At 41.4% G+C, this 19,804-nt stretch overlaps 1 protein-coding gene and 1 long non-coding RNA gene across 2 annotated transcripts in view; one reads left to right on the forward strand and one right to left on the reverse strand.

Moving 5' to 3' along the window:
- Nucleotides 1-252: 252 nt before the first annotated feature.
- LOC102259067 lies at nucleotides 253-10,951 on the forward strand. Its single transcript, XR_314363.1, has 3 exons — nucleotides 253-390; nucleotides 9,236-9,317; nucleotides 10,850-10,951. It is a non-coding gene; the product is annotated as an uncharacterized LOC102259067 (long non-coding RNA).
- A 5,902-nt stretch (nucleotides 10,952-16,853) lies between these two features.
- Nucleotides 16,854-19,804, reverse strand: part of IER3 (immediate early response 3) — an 8,265-nt gene continuing 5,314 nt past the window's right edge. The window contains 3 exon segments of the mRNA XM_014528066.1: nucleotides 16,854-17,024; nucleotides 17,027-17,135; nucleotides 17,137-17,211. Of these exon segments, the coding sequence (XP_014383552.1) occupies nucleotides 16,854-17,024; nucleotides 17,027-17,135; nucleotides 17,137-17,211 (355 nt within the window).

The following is a 19,804-nucleotide window of genomic DNA, read 5'->3' on the forward strand; positions in this document are numbered from 1 at the left end:
ATAACTTTATCTGAATGACCTATCTGTATGGCAGGGCAAACATCTAATTATTAAACACCTGCTCTTCTTATCCTGGGAATTACCCTCCTCCCCTTTGAAGCTCTATTCCTCAGATCAGGATAGTATATAAGCCTCAACTGCCCAACTTGCCCTTCAGTTTCATTGTCTTTGGGGGGACCCCTGTGTGCACATACTAAATTTGGTTTTCTCTTGTTAACCTGTCTTCTATTAATTATTAGACCAGTCAAAGAACCTACAAGGATAGAAGGAAAATGTTTCTCCCCTACTGCTGGTGTAGTCGGCAGGATAAACTCCTCTATCTGGATACTTCTTGCTCCAAGGGTGCAGCAGCTGAGAGATCCAATGACCTCTGACAAAAGCTGGCAGAAGGTAAGAATTCTTACCACATCAGTCTCCCAGATCTCTGCCTGCAGGGTCTGGTGGAATCAAGAGTGGTGAGAGTCCCTTTCTTTTTCTAAATTAGATTAGCAGGAGATAATATTTGTGTGAACTAGTTCCTGGGTGTAGAGATTCTGGTAAAGATGTGTTATGAGTATTCTTGTTTTCTATTGGTCCTTTTCCTCCCAGAGATGGTCAATGTTTTTCCTTGGCATCATATTTTGTGTTACTTGTCAGAAGGGGGAAAACCATATGCCTGTCATTCCAGCCGGCCTCATAAACTGGTGAGTTCACGGTTCTCACCAGACTGGTGTCTGTTTAGACAAACACTGCTGTGGGTTAATGTGCACATGAGGTGAAAACTATTGCTAATGGGAATCTCAGAAGCTAAAAGCTGCAAAATTGCTGGGCATAGCTGGAGTACTTAAAAGCTGTTAGAGTGCTTGCCAGCTAACTCTAAGACTCCTGTTTTCAGATAAGTTGATCATGGAACCCATTAGATTGGTAATAGGTCAATCACCAACCACAAGAAAATTTTCGTGCAATAAGGTACACTGCCAAACACCACCTCATCTGCAAACCAGCAGTACGTGCTTCCCACTTAGGTATTAATTTGGCTCACAGAAACCCAAGGTTTAGCTACAGCTGTTAATGGGTACATAAAAAAAGAAAAACTGGATGAGGGCTTTCTTCTCGTTGTGTTTTATGCACTGACAGCTTAGCTTTATGATCAGTGAGCACACTCTTCCTGGTTTCTGCCAACTAGCATGCATCTGGAGGACAGCCAGATATGCTGTGGGTCTGATAAGCAGAGTTCTCTTTGTCTGATTAGCTCTCAGGGGAGTTTATCATAGGGTGTCCTGGTCCATAAGGGACCTTTGTTGTCTCAACCTTCATGTCTTGTTATTACTGGAAGTCCATTCCCGTATCAGCTGTTGGTGTCCCAGATGAGTGGGACCCTGGAGACATGATTTTCACTAGACCATTCTTCCTACCTGTGATAATGAAGTTACTTGCTTTCTCAGACTGACTCTGGGAGTGAACTTTTTCGATCTTGGGGCCTGCATCTTCTGCACCCACTTCAGGGATGCCTCTTGAATTCCTGGTAAAGATTTATTCTAAGGCTCAAAAGTTACCTCTGGGTTTTTCCATGAAAAGACCTATCGAATTGAATTGCTATTGGGATAAATATACCATTTAGGATCCTACTCATCAATGACCAGATGATGGAGCTTTTGAATTGGAAAAAGTTTTATATTTGAAAAATTTTAGAGAGCTCTCATCTTAAACAACGGTCTTATTGCTACCTACGAGAAGATCAAATTGAAAAGAATACAAAAAGGAGTATAACAGCCAGCCTTGGGGACTTCCTCAATAAGATGAAAGAGAAACCGGTTTGGCTCAGTGGATAGAGCGTCAGCCTGCGGACTGAAAGGTCCCAGGTTCGATTCCGGTCGGGGGCATGTACCTGGGTTTCGGGCACATCCCCAGTGGGAGATGTGCAGGAGGCAGCTGATCGATGTTTCTCTCTCATCGATGTTTCTAACTATCTCTCTCCCTTCCTCTCTGTAAAATATCAATAAAATATATTTTAAAAAAATAAGATGAAAGAACAGAAATAGCATTAGAACAAAAATTGAAATCCACATCTAAAGTAAATTCACCTTCTCCACCCTCTTTTTTCACCCCCTTATCCCCAACTCCCTATCCCTGACCCTCCAGAAAAGCTTTTAAATCTCTGGGCCTCTAGTCTAAACCCTCCCTTTCAAAATCCAACCTCATCACTTCAGCAAATTCCTTAGATCCAAAAACTCCTCCAAATTCCCCAGAAAATCCCTTAAACTCCCAGCTGCCTGTTTTGACTCCCCCTTCCTCACAAGATTTACAGAGAGCACTCTGGCCTGATCACTAGGCCCAGGGTATACAGGGTACTTATGTAAATCTTAAAAGCCAGGAAGTGAATTTAGCAGAAGCACCCAAGTTGAGCAGTAGGGCCCAGTTTTCTGTTCCTTACAACTCCTCCTGTTCTCCAGAGCCCTGCAATTAGGCGCTGCCAGCTTCAGGCCTTTCTATGAAATATCATTTGTGAATGTATCCTGGACTCCTACCCCAAAGAATTTATGTCACTAGACAACAGCAGATCTTCTAAATTGCAAAGCCCTTTTATCTCCACTTTCAGAATACCCTATCAAATTTAGAGAAGAGTTAGAAAGACTAGTGGCCATTTACAACCCCACTCAAGGAAACCAGATCAGCTGTTAAGGGGTGTTCTTCCTATGTATGATTATACTCTAGTTACCAGACAAACCAGGGTGGCCCCCTAGAGAACACCCCCCCCCCCCGATAAAAAAAAAAGATGGCCAGAATTTCTCCCAGGCCTTCCTACAAATGACCAAGAAATGGCTCAGCTGGAGGCTGATATTCAAGAACTCTGATAATAGCAAGAGTAGAGGTTTTCCCCCTGATATAAATTGGTCTAAGATTGATTGAATATGCACTCAGAATGAAGGAGAGCATCCAAAGGCTTTTGTTGAATGCTTTATAGAGACTTTGCAAAGGCATACTGCACTAAACCCCGAAGCTCCAGAACATAGAGATCTTTTAATTTCCACTTTAGTGGGAAATTTTCTCCCTGATTATAAAAAAGTAAATTCAAGATAGTGTGGTTGAGTGGTCCAGCCAACTTTGGAATGTTGCAGTGGAAGCAGCTACCTAATTCTTTGAAAATAGCTTGCAAGAGTATAGGAGGGAAAGGGGGTAAAAGCAACAATTCTTGCTTGGCAAGGTGAATTAGAAAAACCAAAACATGATAGTGAGTATAACTTAAAGTCCATTCAGATTCTTCCCTATTTGCCTCTAGATATTTGCTGATTGGGACATTGGAAGAAAAGTTGTCCTATTTAAGAGAAAGAAAAGTTTAAGAAAAAAACTCCCTAGACCAGGGGTGGGCAAACTTTTTGACTCGAGGGCCACAATGGGTTCTTAAACTGGACCCGGAGGGCCGGAACAAAAGCATGGATGGAGTGTTTGTGTGAACTAATATAAATTCAAAGTAAACATCATTACATAAAAGGGTACGGTCTTTTTTTTTTTTTTAGTTTTATTCATTTCAAACGGGCCGGATCCGGCCTGCGGGCCGTAGTTTGCCCATGGCTGCCCTAGACCCATCATTTCCCAGAAGGATCGTTTTTCTCCTCCTATGGGACAATTTCACATCAAATGCCTGGATCGGCTGATTGATCTTCAGTAGTACTGCAGATCCCAACATTAAACTTAAAATAGAGCATCAGGAGCTGGGTTTTTTTATATATATATTTATCTTTATTGTTGAAAGTATTACAGATGTCCCCTTTTTCACCCCATTCACCCCCTCCACCCCACTTGCGCCCCCTCCCCAGACCTTCACCACACCATTTTCTTCACATCTGGATTATTCACCCTTCCCTCTAAAATACGTCAGTCTGTGACATGCTTCAATGTCTCTGGATCTATTTTGCTTGTCAGTTTATTTTGTTCATTAGATTCCACGTATAAGTGTGAGATCATGATACTTGTCTTTCTGTGACTGGCTTATTTCACTTAGCATAATACTCTAGGAACTGGATTTCTTAATGACATTGGTGCCCCTTTCACTACCACCTGACTAGAGGATTTATCCCTACTTGTCACCTCTAACTCTGTGCTAGCTGTAAGTCTCTGGGCAACCTATTTCACTGACAATATCTCAACCAACCTCAATTTCCATAGACCCTCTCAGCACCCATCTTGCCTTCCTAGTTTCCAACTCATCACCAGCAAACCATTTTAGTAGAGATTTGTTATGTAAATTTTATGCCACTGTAAAATGTAATGAGAAAGGCTTTTTTTTTCTCTGCCTCCATGTAACAGTGAAATGCTTGGTTTCTCTTTGACTCCATTTTGTCAAAGTCTGCTTTGTTCCCATGGCCTTCAGGTTAATAGCTTCTGCTTAGTCTTGTATATAGACACATATGCTAATCATTAGAGAAATTCTGCTTGTGGCTTGAGTTTTATAAAAACAGCCCCTCTGATTTCCCCTTTCCTTAATATAAAAGAAGCCTGAACTTACTACTTTCTTAAGATAGATTCAAGGTACCAGTAGGGCTCCCATTTTCTCAGTTGGTGCCTTCTCAATCAATAAACCTTTCCTTACTCCAAATTCTGACCTTTTGAAGCATCTGGCACAGGAAGTTTGACCTGGTAGCACTCAGACCAAACCCCAAATTTTCTACTTTCTTTACTGGAAACTCATCTCAATTTAAATTCCTTTACATGCAAATGAAGTTGGATTGTTACTGAATGCATTGCTTGGAAAAGAAAAAGGAAGAAACCTTTCCCATAGCTGTCTAATACTCTTTCCTGAGATACAGAGCAAGGAATCCTATATAATAAAAGGGTAATATGCAAATTGACCCTAACGGCAGAACTACCAGGAACGACCAGTTGCTATGATGTGCACTGACCACCAAGGGGCAGATGCTCAATGTAGGAGCTGCCCCCTGGTGGTCAGTGCACTCCCACAGGGGGAGCTCTGCTCAGCCACAAGCCCGGCTGACTGCTGTGAGTGCAGCGTCAGTGGCGGGAGCCTCTCCCACCTCCTTGGCAGCACTAAGGATATCCAACTACAGCTTAGACCTGTGGGGAGCAAGCCTAAGCCGTCAGTTGGACATCCCCTGAGGGCTCCCTGGCTGCCAGAGGGATGTCTGACTGCCATCTGAGGCCCGATCCCTCAGGGAGTGGGCCTAAGCTAGCAGATGGACATCCCCTGAGGGCTCCTGGACTGTGAGAGGGTGCAGGCTGGGCTTAGGGACCTCCCTGACTGCACGAATTTTTGTGCACCAGGCCTCTAGTTGAATATATAATAGACTGTTTTACACCAAGGTAGACTTGTCTGTAGCACTCCAAACTTGCCAGTAAAGAAAGAAGGGAAATTTAATTCAGATAGGAACCAAATCTATTGATTCATATAAGATGTAAGAGCTATAAACTTTCATAATTCCTTGCCACCCCATAGTTCCTAATCCAACTACTATTCTTACCTCAAGTCCTACTGATGCAGTCTGGTTTACAGTAATTAATCTCTGCTCACCTTTCTTTTCCAATTGCATCCTAACTCACAGTTTCTCTTTCATTTATGCTTAAAGGGAGACAGCCTGGAGTTGTGTAATTCAGGGATATAGCAAGTCTCCCTCAATATTTTCCCAAATCCTTAAAACCAACTTGGATTTTGTAGCCTTTGCCCGAAGCTCCACCTTTATTCAGGATGTTGATGTCCTTTTACCTTGAACCAAACTAAGCAGCAAGCTCTTGTAGACTCCCTCATTCTCCTAAGGCACTAGCTGAATGAAGTCATGTAGCCTCCTCATCCAAACTTCAATGGGTATAAACAACTGTACCTATTCAGAACATGAGATATCTCAAGACATTCAAAAACTCAGTCCAAAGCATCTTGAGTCAATTTTATTCATTCTTATATTCAAAACAATTATGTAGATTTCTAGGGACAGCTGGCTACTGCTGCCAATGGATTCCTAATTTTGCCGCCCTTGCTAAATGTCTATATGCCCTATTCCCAGATACCTCTCCAGAGCCTGTTTTTTTTTGGGTCTTCAGAGGCATTAACTGCATTTGAAACCCTAAAATTAACATTGTCCACACCCCAGCCCTCAGTTTACCTAATTTTGACAAACCTTTTCACCTATATTGCCCTGAAAATAATGGTAATGCTGCGGGTATTCTAGGATAGCCTTTTGCCTGTCAGATACCTCCTTTAGCATATTTCTTATGTCAATCAAACTATGATATCAGGTATGCCCTCATGCCTGTGTGTGATGACCACAGCTGCCACCTTGATTGATAAAGTGCTCCCACAGTAGGCTTCCCCAGTCACCTCTATGTTCCCCATGCTGTGTCTGCATTCTTAACAAGTCCACAAGATATAACAAGTTTACAAGAAACAACAACTTCACAAGATACAAAAAGTTCAAAAGTTCACAAAATACAAGTATCTGCTCTCTTACAAATTCACAAGATACAACAAATCCTCTACAGGGCATCTATGAGCAGGCTTTATTGACCAAACCTTCTATAATTTTACGTTATTATAACACCTTAAACTCAACTTCTTTATTAACCCTCCCTGATGGTGGAGAGCCCCCCCTTTATTCTACACGATTGCCTTGCAACTATAAAAATGGTCTCAAAGCCATGAGAGGACCTTTTAGACATCCCTTTGTACAACCCAGACTTACTTCTATTTTTTGATGGCTCCTGTAATTGAAATTTCCAGGGAAACATAATAACCAGTTATGCCATAGTTTCCCCACATAAAACACTTCCAGCATATTTTTGGCCCACTGTAAAATCATCCCAAGCTGCTGAACTCATAGCTCTTATGAGAGCTTGCACCTTGGTGAAAGGGAATGCTGCCACTATTTACATGGACTCCAGATGTGCTTTTGGAATCTGCAGTGCTGTTGGCACAATTTAGAAATTCCATAGATTCTTAACTTCTGAGGGTACTCCCATAGCTAATGGGCATATAATTGCTGCCCTGTTACAAATTATTCACCTCCCTTCTAATATTGATACTGTTTACTCCCCAGCCCATTCTAAAGAGACTTATACTATGTCTTTAGGTAATGATAAGGCCAACGAGGCTGCTAAATATGCAGCTCAAAATAGACACCCTTATCTTTTCTTTGCACAATTTCTAAACCTGCCTTTATCCCTGACTGATATTATTAATGATCAGGCAAATGTCCCCCTATCTGGAAAAGACAAATGGAAACAAAGGATGCAAACAATTATCAGATGGATTATACATTGAGCTAAATGGACTTCCTGTAGCCCCTTTTTTTTTGACCTTTGGCTTGCACTTATCTCCCATCAAATGGTACATGTGCCAACAGGGGATAGGTAAGTAACTAAAAGGCAATTGGTTGTGTCCACAAAATTTCTGACCAAATTATTTCCCAGTACACCACTTGTAAATCTCATCAAATTTTCAGAAGAAATCAGTATGCCTCAGGAAGTCCTCCTAGGCCCACACTGCCCTTTGTGGCTCTCCAAAATGGATTTTATAGACTTGCCCCTAGCTTTAGGCTATTCTCACTATTTGGTTATTGTCTGCAAGTTTAGTGGATGGACTGAATGCTATTCAACTACAACAACCAATGCCACAACAGTGGAAAAGAAATAATGACTGACATTATTCATCATTTTGGCATTCTTCATACATTGACTCAGACCAAGGAACTCATTTTATAGCAGAGATAAATCACTTTCTTGCAAAGACTCTGGGGTACTCATTAAAATTTCAGACCCCACACCATCCTCAATAATCAGGACAAGTGGAACATGAAAATCTAGACATAAAAAAATGACTTTAAGAAAAATCTGCCCTGACTGGATAGCTAGGTTGGTTAGAGCATCGTCTGGATATGCCAAAGTTGCGGGTTCGATACTTTGTCAGCGCACATGTAAGAAGCAACCAATGAATTCATAAATAAGTGGGACAACAAATCAATCTTTCTCTCTTCCTTCATCTCTCTAAAATCAATCAATAAATAAAAGAAAATCTGTCAAGAAACTGGACTTAAATAGCCAGAAGCATTCCATTGGCCCTTATAAAGATCCAGAATGCGTTTTTGAAATAGTGTTTGGTCACCCAATGCCTGCTGGCATCTCTAACCCTTGCATTATTGGGTAGAGTGAGCATTATGGGAAGTGACTAGTTTGATGCTCTGACTATGTACAAAAACTAACAGGTATACTTGAAGTATGTCACCAACAGGTCAAAGAGGCATAACCCTCACTGACTGACAAGCCTTGCCATCCCTTTTGACCAGGAGACATCAAGGTCTTTAGAAGAAAACATATGATGTCACCTTGCTTGAAGGGACCTTATGAAGTACTGCTAACTACCTACACTGCCATCAAAATAAAACAAAAATCCTCCTGGGTTCATACAAGCCAGGCCAAAGTAGACCCAGATCACTGCTCTCAAGACAATGGGATACAATCTTACAGACGACCTTGAAATAAGGATTTCCAGGGCCATTTCCCCGGCCCCGGAAGTAGACAACATCACAAAATAGACAGCTATTTCTAAGGTCACAGATCAAGATACTTGTTTCCACCTATCCCACCACCCCCAATTAAGTTGGTCATTTATTATCAGGCTGACTGACTAGTGCTTATCTCTATTCTACTTGCCCATCGTGATCTTCCACTATGAACTCTCTTTCAACCTGTGTCTTGCTGGTATTAATCCTTGCTATTTTTCAACAGGTTGGGTGCAGACCAAACACCGCCTTATGCCAGTTTTCCAAATCTTGGCTATGTTAGCTCATCAATCTGATTGTTGTTTTATGTCAGCATCTAGATAGCACAAAATAACAAAACCTGATCTAGTTTTCTTTCCTGCTCATGTGAGCACCTCTTGAATTAACTATAGAAGATGGAAGAATGACAGAGAATGCTTTGCAAGACCAGAAAAACACCACTCTGCCTCTCCTTCTGGTGAGTTGTTTGAGCCTGGGCAGACCTCTATGGAAGCTCAAGGACTATCACTCACCCAGATAAAGACACTAGGTGGAAATTTCCCCCTTTGCATTGAAAACACGCATGACATTGGGCTTTCCCTGGGTGTCTCAGCTGCTCTTCTGATTAAGCTGCCCAATGCCACAAACTGTATATGGGTAGACCAAAAATATGGACTAACTTGATCAGGTGACAAAACCAAGCTTTATAGGTGCCAGAGCCAGACCACCGGCCTCCTATGTCAGTTATTTTATAATCTGTTCTGCTCTTACAGATTGACAAGAGCTCATGAAAATTAGAGGTGTAAAGATGTTACCATTACCAGCGGCAAAAGTCATGGAATGCACCTAACCCAGGTAATTACAGGTTCCACTGTAACCTTGTCTGTGACCCACACTGGTCTTATTATCTTATGTGGTGACAATGTATATAAAGGGTTCACACTTAAATGGTCAGGATGGTGTGGATTTGGCTACCTGGCTCCTTCTGTCACCAGATACTCTGTCTAGCTTAAATGCTAGCCAAATTACAAACTTGTGCTCCTTTGTTCATAAAGTTGTGTCACATAACCATGCCAGTCTAGAACCTGCTTGTGTATCACACTCTGAGTTTTCAGTGTTGAGGACCTTATTCCTGAGTTTTGGAACTTATGACTTGGAAAAGGCAATCTTAAATCTCTCCATGGTAATAGAACAAGAGATCAGTACCATTATGCAAACTTTGCAAATCATCCAAACAGAAGTTCACAGCTTAGCCTCTGTGGTACTACAAAATCGACATGCTATGGGCACGTTGACTGCTCAACAAGGAAGAGCTTGTGCAATCATTGGTGAAATATGCTGTTTCTATGTAAGTCAAACAAGACAAATAGTATCTTCTTTACATCTGCTAAAAGAGATGATTAACATTTTCCATCAGATAAATGAAGCTCAGCCATTTTATTGGACCAACCTATTCCCAGGATTGAGAGACTGGTTTAAGCCTGGCTGGCATGGCTCAGTGGTTGAGCATTGGCCTATGAACCAGGAGGTCACTGGTTTGATTCCCGGTCAGGGCACATGCCCAGGTTGTGGGCTCAATCCCCAGTAGGGGGCGTGTAGGGGGCAGCCGATCAATGATTCTCTCTCATTGATGTTTCTATCTCTCACTCTCTCTCTCTCTCTCTCCCTTCCTCTCTGAAATTAATAAAAATTTTTTTTTAAAAGAGAGAGACTGGTTTAAAGGGGTTTGGGGAAATGTGATTCGATTTGCATGTTTCTGTTTGTTCATCCTCATTCTAATCAATGGTCATTTCTCCCCTTGCAGACCTCTTACTACTCAGCTACTAACCAAATTCTTCTCTCCACAGCCGTCATCTCACCTCTTAATATGTGAAACTTCCAGGGAAGTTTCAGGAAAAGGAACTCAATGGGTTCAGAGCAAATCTCCCCAAAATATGCCACTTTTCAGCTAAAGGCACTCAAAATCTAGCAGATTCAAGAAAAGCTTTTACCTCCTTCTCAGTTGCCTAAATTTACATTAGATAAGGGCTCTATACCAGGAAGAGAGCAATTACCAGAGACCTATTTACCTAAAAATTTATCTGCATAGCAGGACAATTTTTGTTTTCCAAACATATCCTTTGCTTTTCTGCGAATGGTCTTCCTCCTCTTTGTATGCCCAGGCCCCTACCCCCTTCTTCACCTCAGGGTATTATGTAAGCCTCAATTATCTGGCTGCCTTCTGAGTTTTCATATCTCTATAGGGCTCCCATATGTAAGTAATTAAATTTCTTTTTCTCCTGTTAATCTGTCTTATGTCATTTTAATTGTTTGACCTGCCAAAGAACCTAGAAGGAAAAAAGGGAAAATTTGTCTACAAGATCATAATCTGTATTTTCTCTTGCAAGGAAAGAAGATGTTTGAATTGTCTTTTATTAAAGCAAGTGATTTAAAAATCGATTAATGTAATCCACCACAACAGGCTAAAGAAGAAAAATCACATGAGCCTATCAACGAATGGTAAGCAAAAAACCTATCATAAATGTTTTCTAAAAATCTAAGTAAAATTCCCCCCAAAAATGTCAACTGCCAGAGCTGTAGTGATAATCACAAAATTATGGGTGTATTCCTTAGGGTAAGTATCAACAATATTAAGCAGACTTTTAAAACCATGCATGTAAAGATTTTTTTTAGCACTGCCAGTGTGGTTCAGTAGTTGAACATTGATCCAGAAACCAGGAGGTCATGATTGCATTCCCAGTCAAGGCACATGCAGGAGTTGTGGGCTCCATCCCCAGCAAGGGGCATGCAGGAGGTAGCCAATCAATGATTCTCTCTCATCATTGATGTTTTTATCTGTCTCTCCCTCTCCCTTCCTCTCTGAAATCAATAAAAATATATATTAAAAATAATAACAATAAAGAATAGAAATAGACAGGGGCTCTGGAGAACCAGGCTCAAAAAAAGTGCACGAACCAAGAAAGGCTAGAAATTCAGAATTGCAACTAAAATCACACCTCAAAATTAATCTGATGAGGACATTACTGGTATACACTGATATTTTAATTTGAACCACTGCCATTTCTGCCCTAGAGACTGGCTATTGTGGCTAGAATGAATTCCACACTATTTCTGCTTCTGTGTTGTACTAATGCCAGATTCCATGTAGGCTAAGTCTAAGTCATATGTTTTTGTAGTTTTTATCAATAATGAGAGACGGGCTCTGCCTTCCAATAAGACTATATTGGTGGGACTTTCACAAAAATGGGAAGGTGCTTTACCAGTATTTGCTGGGAAGCTCACTGATGTTTTAAAAGTTCCTTTTTAGCTTTTGTGTAGAGAATAGACATAATGAGCCAGGACAGAAGTAGATCAGTTAGAAAGCTATTTCAATAATCCAGGCAAGAAATGATGATGGCATGAATTAAGATGGTAGAATGGAGGTTGGTGAGATTCTGGATATATTTTGAAGGTAGAGCTCACAGAATTTGCAGATGGAGTGGATATAGGGTGTGATAGGAAAAAAAAAAAGAGTCAAGCATGACTTAACTTCTGGCTTGAGCAAATAGAAGAACGGAGTTCCATTTACCTAAATGGAGCAGAACATGGGGGAAGCAGGTTTTGTGAGATAAGAATTTGGACTTGAAAAATTAAGTTTGTCTTCGTGTTGCTGAGACGGCCCTCGTGAGGCTGAGCCGGCCCCCGTGAGGCTGAGACTGCCCCCGTGAGGCTGAGACGGCCCCTGTGAGGTTGAAACGGCCCTGGTGAGCCTGAAATGGCCCCTGTGAGGTTGAAACGGCCCCGGTGAGGTTGAGATGGCCCCTGTGAGGTTGGGACGGCCCCTGGGAAGCCGAGAAAAATACCACATGATCTCACTCATTTATGGATAATAAAGACCATTATAAACTGATGAACAAAAATAGATACAAAGGCAGAGAAGCACTGAACAGACTGTCAAACTACAGTGGAATGTCAAGGGAGGGGGGAAGGAGACATGTGTAATACTCTTTGTAATACTTTAAGAAATAAAACAAAATTAAATTTAAAAAAAAATTAAGTTTGTGGTGACCATTGTATATTGCAGTAGAGATGTCAAGTAGATAGTCACTTATACAAACTTCCAGTGGAGAGTTCTGAGCTAGAGATTAAAATTTGGAAGTCATCAGTGTTCAGTCACGTGCCGATTAATGACAGGGAAACATTCTGAGAAATGCATCCTTAGTCTATTTCTTCACTGTGGGAACATCACAAACCTAAATGGCATAGCCTACCACACACTTAGGCTATATGGCATACCACTGTTGTATATACACTCCATCTTTGACCCATGAGTACATAGTTACTTATGAAAACCATGCGACTGGATGTGGTCCCCGAAGCAGTATATATAAATAGAGAAATTATCTAAGGACTGGGCTCTGGCTCTCACGTTTAAAGCAGTGGCTCTCAAAGGGTGGTCCAGGAACATTAGCATCACATCAGAACTTCTTAGAAATGTTCATTTTCCTTCCCTATTCCTGACCTACCGAATCAGCAACTCTGGGGGTGGAGCCCAGCAAATGGTGTTTAAATAAGTCTTCCAGGTTCACTCTGATGTATGCTAAAGTTTGAGCACCAGTGGATTAGAGGTCAGGGAGATGGGGAGGGGCCAGTAAAAGAAAATTTAATTAGAGTAGTTAGTAGGATAGAAGGAAACCCAGGAAAGCATGGTGTCCTAGGAGTCAAGTGAAAAAAAGCATTTCAAGGAGGAAAGAGTGATCAACTGCACCAAACACTGCTAGTATTTCAAATAAAAGAACGAGTTTCAGTCTTTTGGGAGGATAAACTATACTTCATGCTGTTGACCTCCACTGGATTCTTCTAATAAATCCTTTTTGTTTAAGCTGGTTAGAGTTATTTCCAACCAAAAGCTCCTTGACTAAAAAATACCCAATTTTTCTACAGTTGATTTGGAGAAACAACATTCTTAACTGTACATTAATCCCTATATAGCAGGGGACTCTGTTTTAACCTAAGCCTATCTGGATGAAGTCAGAGAACTCTTCCTTAGAAAAAGTTATGCAAGATCAGACTCATTAAATAACAAAATAGTATTTGTCAGAGAAGAGAAGCAATTTCATGCAAAGTAATTTTATGAGAGTTCTTTCTCCTCTCAAAGTTGTCTTCTGGCCCAATTTCTACTAGACTCAATTCTGAAACCAAGGGAGAGGGGGGAGTGAAAATTAAAAACAAAACAAACAAACAAAAACCAGCTACTACAACCACCAACAAAAACCCGAGAACAAAATGTTTCAGGGAAACTCTTTAAGACATTGGGGTTCTAGAAGTATCAGTTAAGTTTCCCTTTAATAGATGTGACACAGAAGGAGGACAGAAGTTCTTTATTTAGCATGCAGTTTTTACTTCTTAAGGCTTCCAATTCCTTGTTTGTAGCAGATGATGGATCCTGGAAAACATGATGGTACCAAGAAAAGGAGTCCAGAGGAAGAGAAAAGAAAAGAAATACCAGATTATACATGGCAGCTAACTGGGTTGTTTGTTATTACATTTATGAAAGATCCCCTCACCCCCAGGAAATATTAAGGGAAACATATTTGAGGTGGTTGGATATAATTCAAAAACATGTGGAAATAGAAACCATTGAAACTTGAGTTATTGTTATGTGGGTATTCCTAGTAATACCCACAGGCTGAAGGTGAGGCCTGGGAAAGCTTGTGTAATACATAGGAAAATTTTCATTTATTAAGATTCCACCTTTGTTATACATTTATTTTTTTCTCATTCAACAAGAGTTCTTCCAATTGCACTCTTAATTCCATCCTTTCTTTTGCCTCTGGGTTAAGAAATATATCCATTGATTTATTTTCCACTATCATTCCTTTATTTTTATTGCCTCTTTTTCCCTAGCTCCTTTCTCATAGCTTATAAGCATATTTCATTAAATCATTGCCCTTAAAAAAACACCATTCTGTTCTACCTTGAGTAAGTAGTAGTTAAAAGAAGAATTCTAGGGTCAGACTGCCTGGGTTTGAATGTAGCTTCACAATTTTGCTAGCTATGTGTCCTTTTCGCAATTTTTTAAATGCCTCTGTGCCTTCATTTCCTTACCTGTAAAAAAGAGGTAGAACTAGTTCTTACTTTATGGGTTATTGTGAGGATTAAATGAATGGATATTTGTAAAACTCTTAGAGCAGCTCCTGGCAGATAGTAAATGCTATATGTGTTTGTTATATAAAAATTAATTAATTGATCAATCCTCAACGTAGGGCTTGTTAGGTAAAACTCTGTTGAAGTTTAAAAAACCCTATTAATTACTAAATTTAATGAATTCTTAAGTTCTTAGCTAATTTGACCTTCCAGCAACACTTGACACAGTGGACCACTAGGTTCCTCTTGTACTTCTCCCCTTTTTTCCTGGATACTTCTTTCCTGGTTTTTCCCATATCCTCTGATATTTTCCTTTGTAATGTCCTTGATTTCTGTCTTTGATCCTCTTCCCTTCTCACTGTATAACTCAATAAATCTGATAGAAAAAAATTCTTCAAATCATTCTCATAATATAGGAGTCCCTCCATAATTTAATCTCTTTGTTGATCTCTTCAGTCTCATCTTTCAGTATCCCATCACATGGAATGGCTTGAACTTTCCAGAGTGTGGTGGTGGTGTTTTTTATAGTGCTGCTTCTTTACAAATGTTCCCTAATTTTTCAATTCTTAAATGAATTTTTCTTGATACCTTAGGTGAGTCTTCTCCTTTACATCTCATATATATTTTGTAGATGCCAGAGCCTAAGATTTAAGGAACTCAGTATTTGTTGACAGACTGAATTATAGCACCTATATTTTGCATCTATTTATTGTTTCCAGGCAACTGTATATGCCTTGAGAAAAAGATTTATTTATTAATCTTAAGATCTCTGGTGCTAAACAATGACTTAAATACAACAGGCTGCCTGACAGGAGGGCTGCTCTCAGTTGGGATCTGAACCTCCCTGCCTAGAGACATATCTAGAAAAGACATCTTCCCCAAATTCTTAGGGTCTGTGGGTGCTTTTGGAAAGCAAAGTCATCTCCTCCTCAGGATTTAACTGCACCACCCACTGAGCAGGCTGTGCACCACATGGTGCCCTCTGGGGGCTTGCTGGGGCCTTTACCGGACTCATCGGCCAATCACAGTCTCTCCCTTCGGTTGCTAAGGCCCAAGGGGTGGAGCCTGGTGTATTCCGCTTCCCAGGTCTCCAATCAGGAATTTGACTCACACACAAAGACTCGCCCACTTCTTTCCAGCTCTTTCTAAAAGCAGTCTCTTCTGTGCATCCACTACCTAGTCAGTTATGACTTTTTTCTGACAGCAAATCAAGTTTATTTGAACACAAAACATACCGCGTGACCCCCACAGCCGCCCTCTGACAGCCCCCACCTCTCAACCCATAAACATCCCTTGGGGGCAACTTTGAGGAGATAGAAGGCCAAGGAGTGTGTAAAGTGTATATTTGTTTCCCCCCATGTCCCGCGTGGATCAGGGTTCAGGGTATGGAAGCTGGGCTGGCCACAAATGAAGGAGACAAGACAAGAGATAATTTGGAAATTGGGGGCCAGGCGAGAGCCCATCCCAAGAGGATGGACTATGCTTGTGCTCAGGCCTCGCCATCTTTTTATTCAGTTTGGGATCCACCCATAGCCCTTAGGCAGGCAAGTTCCAGTAACAGGCAGACTATCTTATCAGCAAGTATTTACATGATAATAGATGGGGAAGTTGCTTCAGCTACCATTGTCTGGACTAAACAGTGGGTGCATAGCCCTGACCTTTGCCAGGGCTTCAAGGGCCACCAGCATTCTGGGCTCCTTGTCCACACCTCGCTGCTAGAGAAGTCAATAGGCGGTTTCCCACAAAGGAGCTCATTCCCAACGGTCCTCCAGAGTCTTCAAGAGTAGACCCAGGGAGTTAAGATACTGGAGGACGGAGGGTGTCACCCCCTAAACCTATGACCCACCACCGTCCTTGACATCCAGCCTAGGCGCCCTCCTCTCCATTCCCTCCCACCTCCCTGGGTTCTAGGCACCTCCACCAACCCCACCAAGCTCCATAAATAGACCCCCATGTGCAGCATCGAGAATGTCTCGCACCTTTGCATAAGTTATATAAATATTACATACCCCCCTATCACCTAGGGGGCATACATAAATACATGTAAATATTAATTAGGAGCAATGAGACATAAATTAACGCCGCTCTCCTTCCCCCATAGGCCTGGCCTGGCATGTCTGCACTTGTCCCATCCAGGCTCGGGCTGGCGGTTCCCCGGTAGTGTTGAGAGTTGCCTCCTGAATCCCAGTTTGGGATGCGCTCTTGCACACCAGATACACCTAGTGTTTATTTCAGATTCTTGTTGGGGGCTGTGGGGAGTCACGATTAGAAGGCAGCCGGGTGTTTCTGAAGAAAAGTTCCGCGATCCAGAGCGTTGTTCGAGGGCTCTGCTGTCAGATTAAGGGGCTTGAGGGCTGCGGGTGCGGGAATGAACATGGGTGACACAGCGCTGGGGGCATCCTCTGGGGCCAGGGCGCCCTGTTTCTTCAGCCTCAGGTCTGGCAGAAGACGATGGTGAGCGGGAGAAAGAGGAGCCTTTTGGCAGGATGCAGATCCTCGGCAAGCAGCTGGCGCCGGACCACTTGTGGGTAGAGGACTGTAAGGCTGGGAGGCACTGGGGCACACGGCGGGGATCAGCACTGGCTCAGGGAGAGGGTCGAACATGAAGATCTCAGCACCAGTACTGGAGGACAGTCATTGTAGGGAGGGAGCTTCAAGAGCGACACATGGTAGCTTATCCAAGAGTCTTTCATAGCTCTTAGAAGAACCCATTCTACTCTTTGCTGTTGGCATTCCTGGCGAATAAAACCTTATGTTCTTGATGTGATGGACAGATTCTCTGCTTCTCTCAAATTCAAAGAGCTACCACAAATCTTGCAGTGAGGGTCCATCCACAGGCTTGCAGTACCACATACTTTTTGATTATGTAATCTTTCTGAACTTGTTTATTAGTGTGTGTGTATACTTAGGGTTTTCTGCATGCAAGTTCATGGCATCTAAGAATAGAGTTTTACTTCTTGCTTTTACATCCGGTTGCCTTTTTTTTTTCTCCTTGACTAATTGCCCTGGCTAGAATTTCTAGTGAATTGTTAAATAGGAGATATCCTTGACTTGTTTCTGATCTTAGCAGGGAAACTTTCAGTCTTTCACCATTAATCAACATTTTAACTATGGGGTTTTTGTGGATGTCTTTTATGAGGTTGAAGAAGTTACCTATCTCCCTGCCCCCTTACCTCTGAGGGGGGATGACCACGAATAGTACCTAAGACATTTTCTTGTTTGTTTGTTTTTTAAGGTGTTTTTAACAAACTATATTATAAAAGGCCTGTGGCCCTAACGCTATAACGACCAAAGACAGACTGGAGCGGGTGGGCGGGGCGGGTGGACGGGACTCTATGATTTGTCACGCTGGGCTTCTAGTTTGATGATAAGTATCAACAGGCTTTATTCTTCTAAAACATAGTCCCTGTGATTCCATAGTCCCTGTGATTCCATAGTCCCTGTGATTCCATAGTCCCTGCTGCTTGCCACCTACACCTACCTCCAACATAAGGTCCGAAATATTTTGGGGCATTAAAATGACTTAAAAATTATATTTGGTTTTGCTGATGACCCACTGAGCCGTCAAGAAAGGGCAAAGGAAAAACACCGCTTTTGGGTGAGGCAGCAGCGTGTTGTGTTGCTTTGCTTCAATCGGTGGTGTGACAGGTAAAAAAAAAAAAAATTATATTTGGTCACTGGTTAGGGCTGGAACTACAGTGAGGCAAGTGAGGCATTTGCCAGGGGTGCAAAATTTAAGGAAACACCAAAAATTCAGTGATCAAGATAAATAATATTTTAATGAAATATTTTAAAAAATCAGATGGACAAAGTACAGCCAGCCCTCTGGCTGGTCATCTGTTTTGGGAGGGAAAAATTTTTTTTGTAAGTAAAGGAATTAGAGTGAGGCAAGGTTGTACAAGTACAGAGTCTGATCTGGCCTTTTTTCTTGACGTTCATCAAGGATTGTTCTTGCATTGATTTTTATTTTTGAAAGTATTGTATTAAATATTTTTATTTTGAATACTGAGTTTTTTAATGCTTCCTTAAATTTTATGCCTGAAGTGAGTGCCTCACTTGCCTTGCTCTAGCCCCTGCCCTGTCGCTGGGACCTTGAATGAGGGGAATATTCCCAGAAACGAGGGGAATTTATAGCACTTAGTTAAAACCTATTGCTTCCTGCCCTTTTCTTTGTGTTGATTTTACTGGTGTTTTTAGCAGCTGCCTATAGAGGTAAAACAAACAACAACAACAAAAAGTAAACTGATAAATAGCTAAAGCAATTGGTTTTGTTCAAAATTCAGAGAAATAAGGGCCACAGTTGCAGAGTGGTGTAGTTTCAAAAATTTAGTGGTTGTATGACTTTGTGCAAGTTGCATTATCTCTTACAGCCTTAGTTTCCTCAACAGAGTACAGTAGGATCTGCATCATAGAGTTTTTGAGGACTAAATGAGCTAATAAGACAGGTAATGTGCAAAAGAGTTAAATAAATGTTTGCTATATGTCCTTCAGAAAGTGAGTCTAAAACCTCTCTTTAGGGTAGTTAGAAATTTTTAATTTTTTAAATTACAGTTGCTATACAATATTATATTAGTTTGGTTATAAAATATAGTGATTAGATATTTATATAACTTATGAAATACGTGATCTCCCCCGTAAATCTAGGGTAACTATCAATTTTACAAGCTGGAGTAGATACCTCCTTTCTCTGAATTTATATATCGAACTTTAGCAATGGTAGTAGACTTGAAAGAATTGAAATAACATCCCATTAAAAGGTGGATTTAAATAGGAAATAATGCCAAGCTCTGGCAGGCTGAAGTGTGGGGGTGGGGGGTGATGTAACCTGGATAATAGCAGAATCAAGGGATTCAGGAGGCACTGTCATTAAGTAGATTATTACAGCCATGAGGATATTGGAGGGTCTGATTTGGCTCAAATCATATGTGAAAGACTGAGGAAAGATGTTGAACAGAGTACAGTAAGTTGGAGTTTCTGTATGAAAGTAAAAATTCATGTAATCATAGGGTTGTAAAAAATCTTTAGAGGTCACTGTTTCACGCTCTTAAACATTTATTCCCTACTAGTGGCCCAGTACACAAAATTCGTGGGGGGGAGGGTCCCTCAGCCCGGCCTGCACCCTCTCCAATCGGGGACCCCTTGGGGGATGTCGGACATCCCTCTCGCAATCTGGGACTGCTGGCTCCTAACCACTCACCTGCCTGCCTGCCTGATTG

The sequence above is a fragment of the Myotis brandtii genome, unplaced genomic scaffold (assembly GCF_000412655.1).
Source record: "Myotis brandtii unplaced genomic scaffold, ASM41265v1 scaffold613, whole genome shotgun sequence".
Taxonomy (NCBI): Eukaryota; Metazoa; Chordata; class Mammalia; order Chiroptera; family Vespertilionidae; genus Myotis; species Myotis brandtii.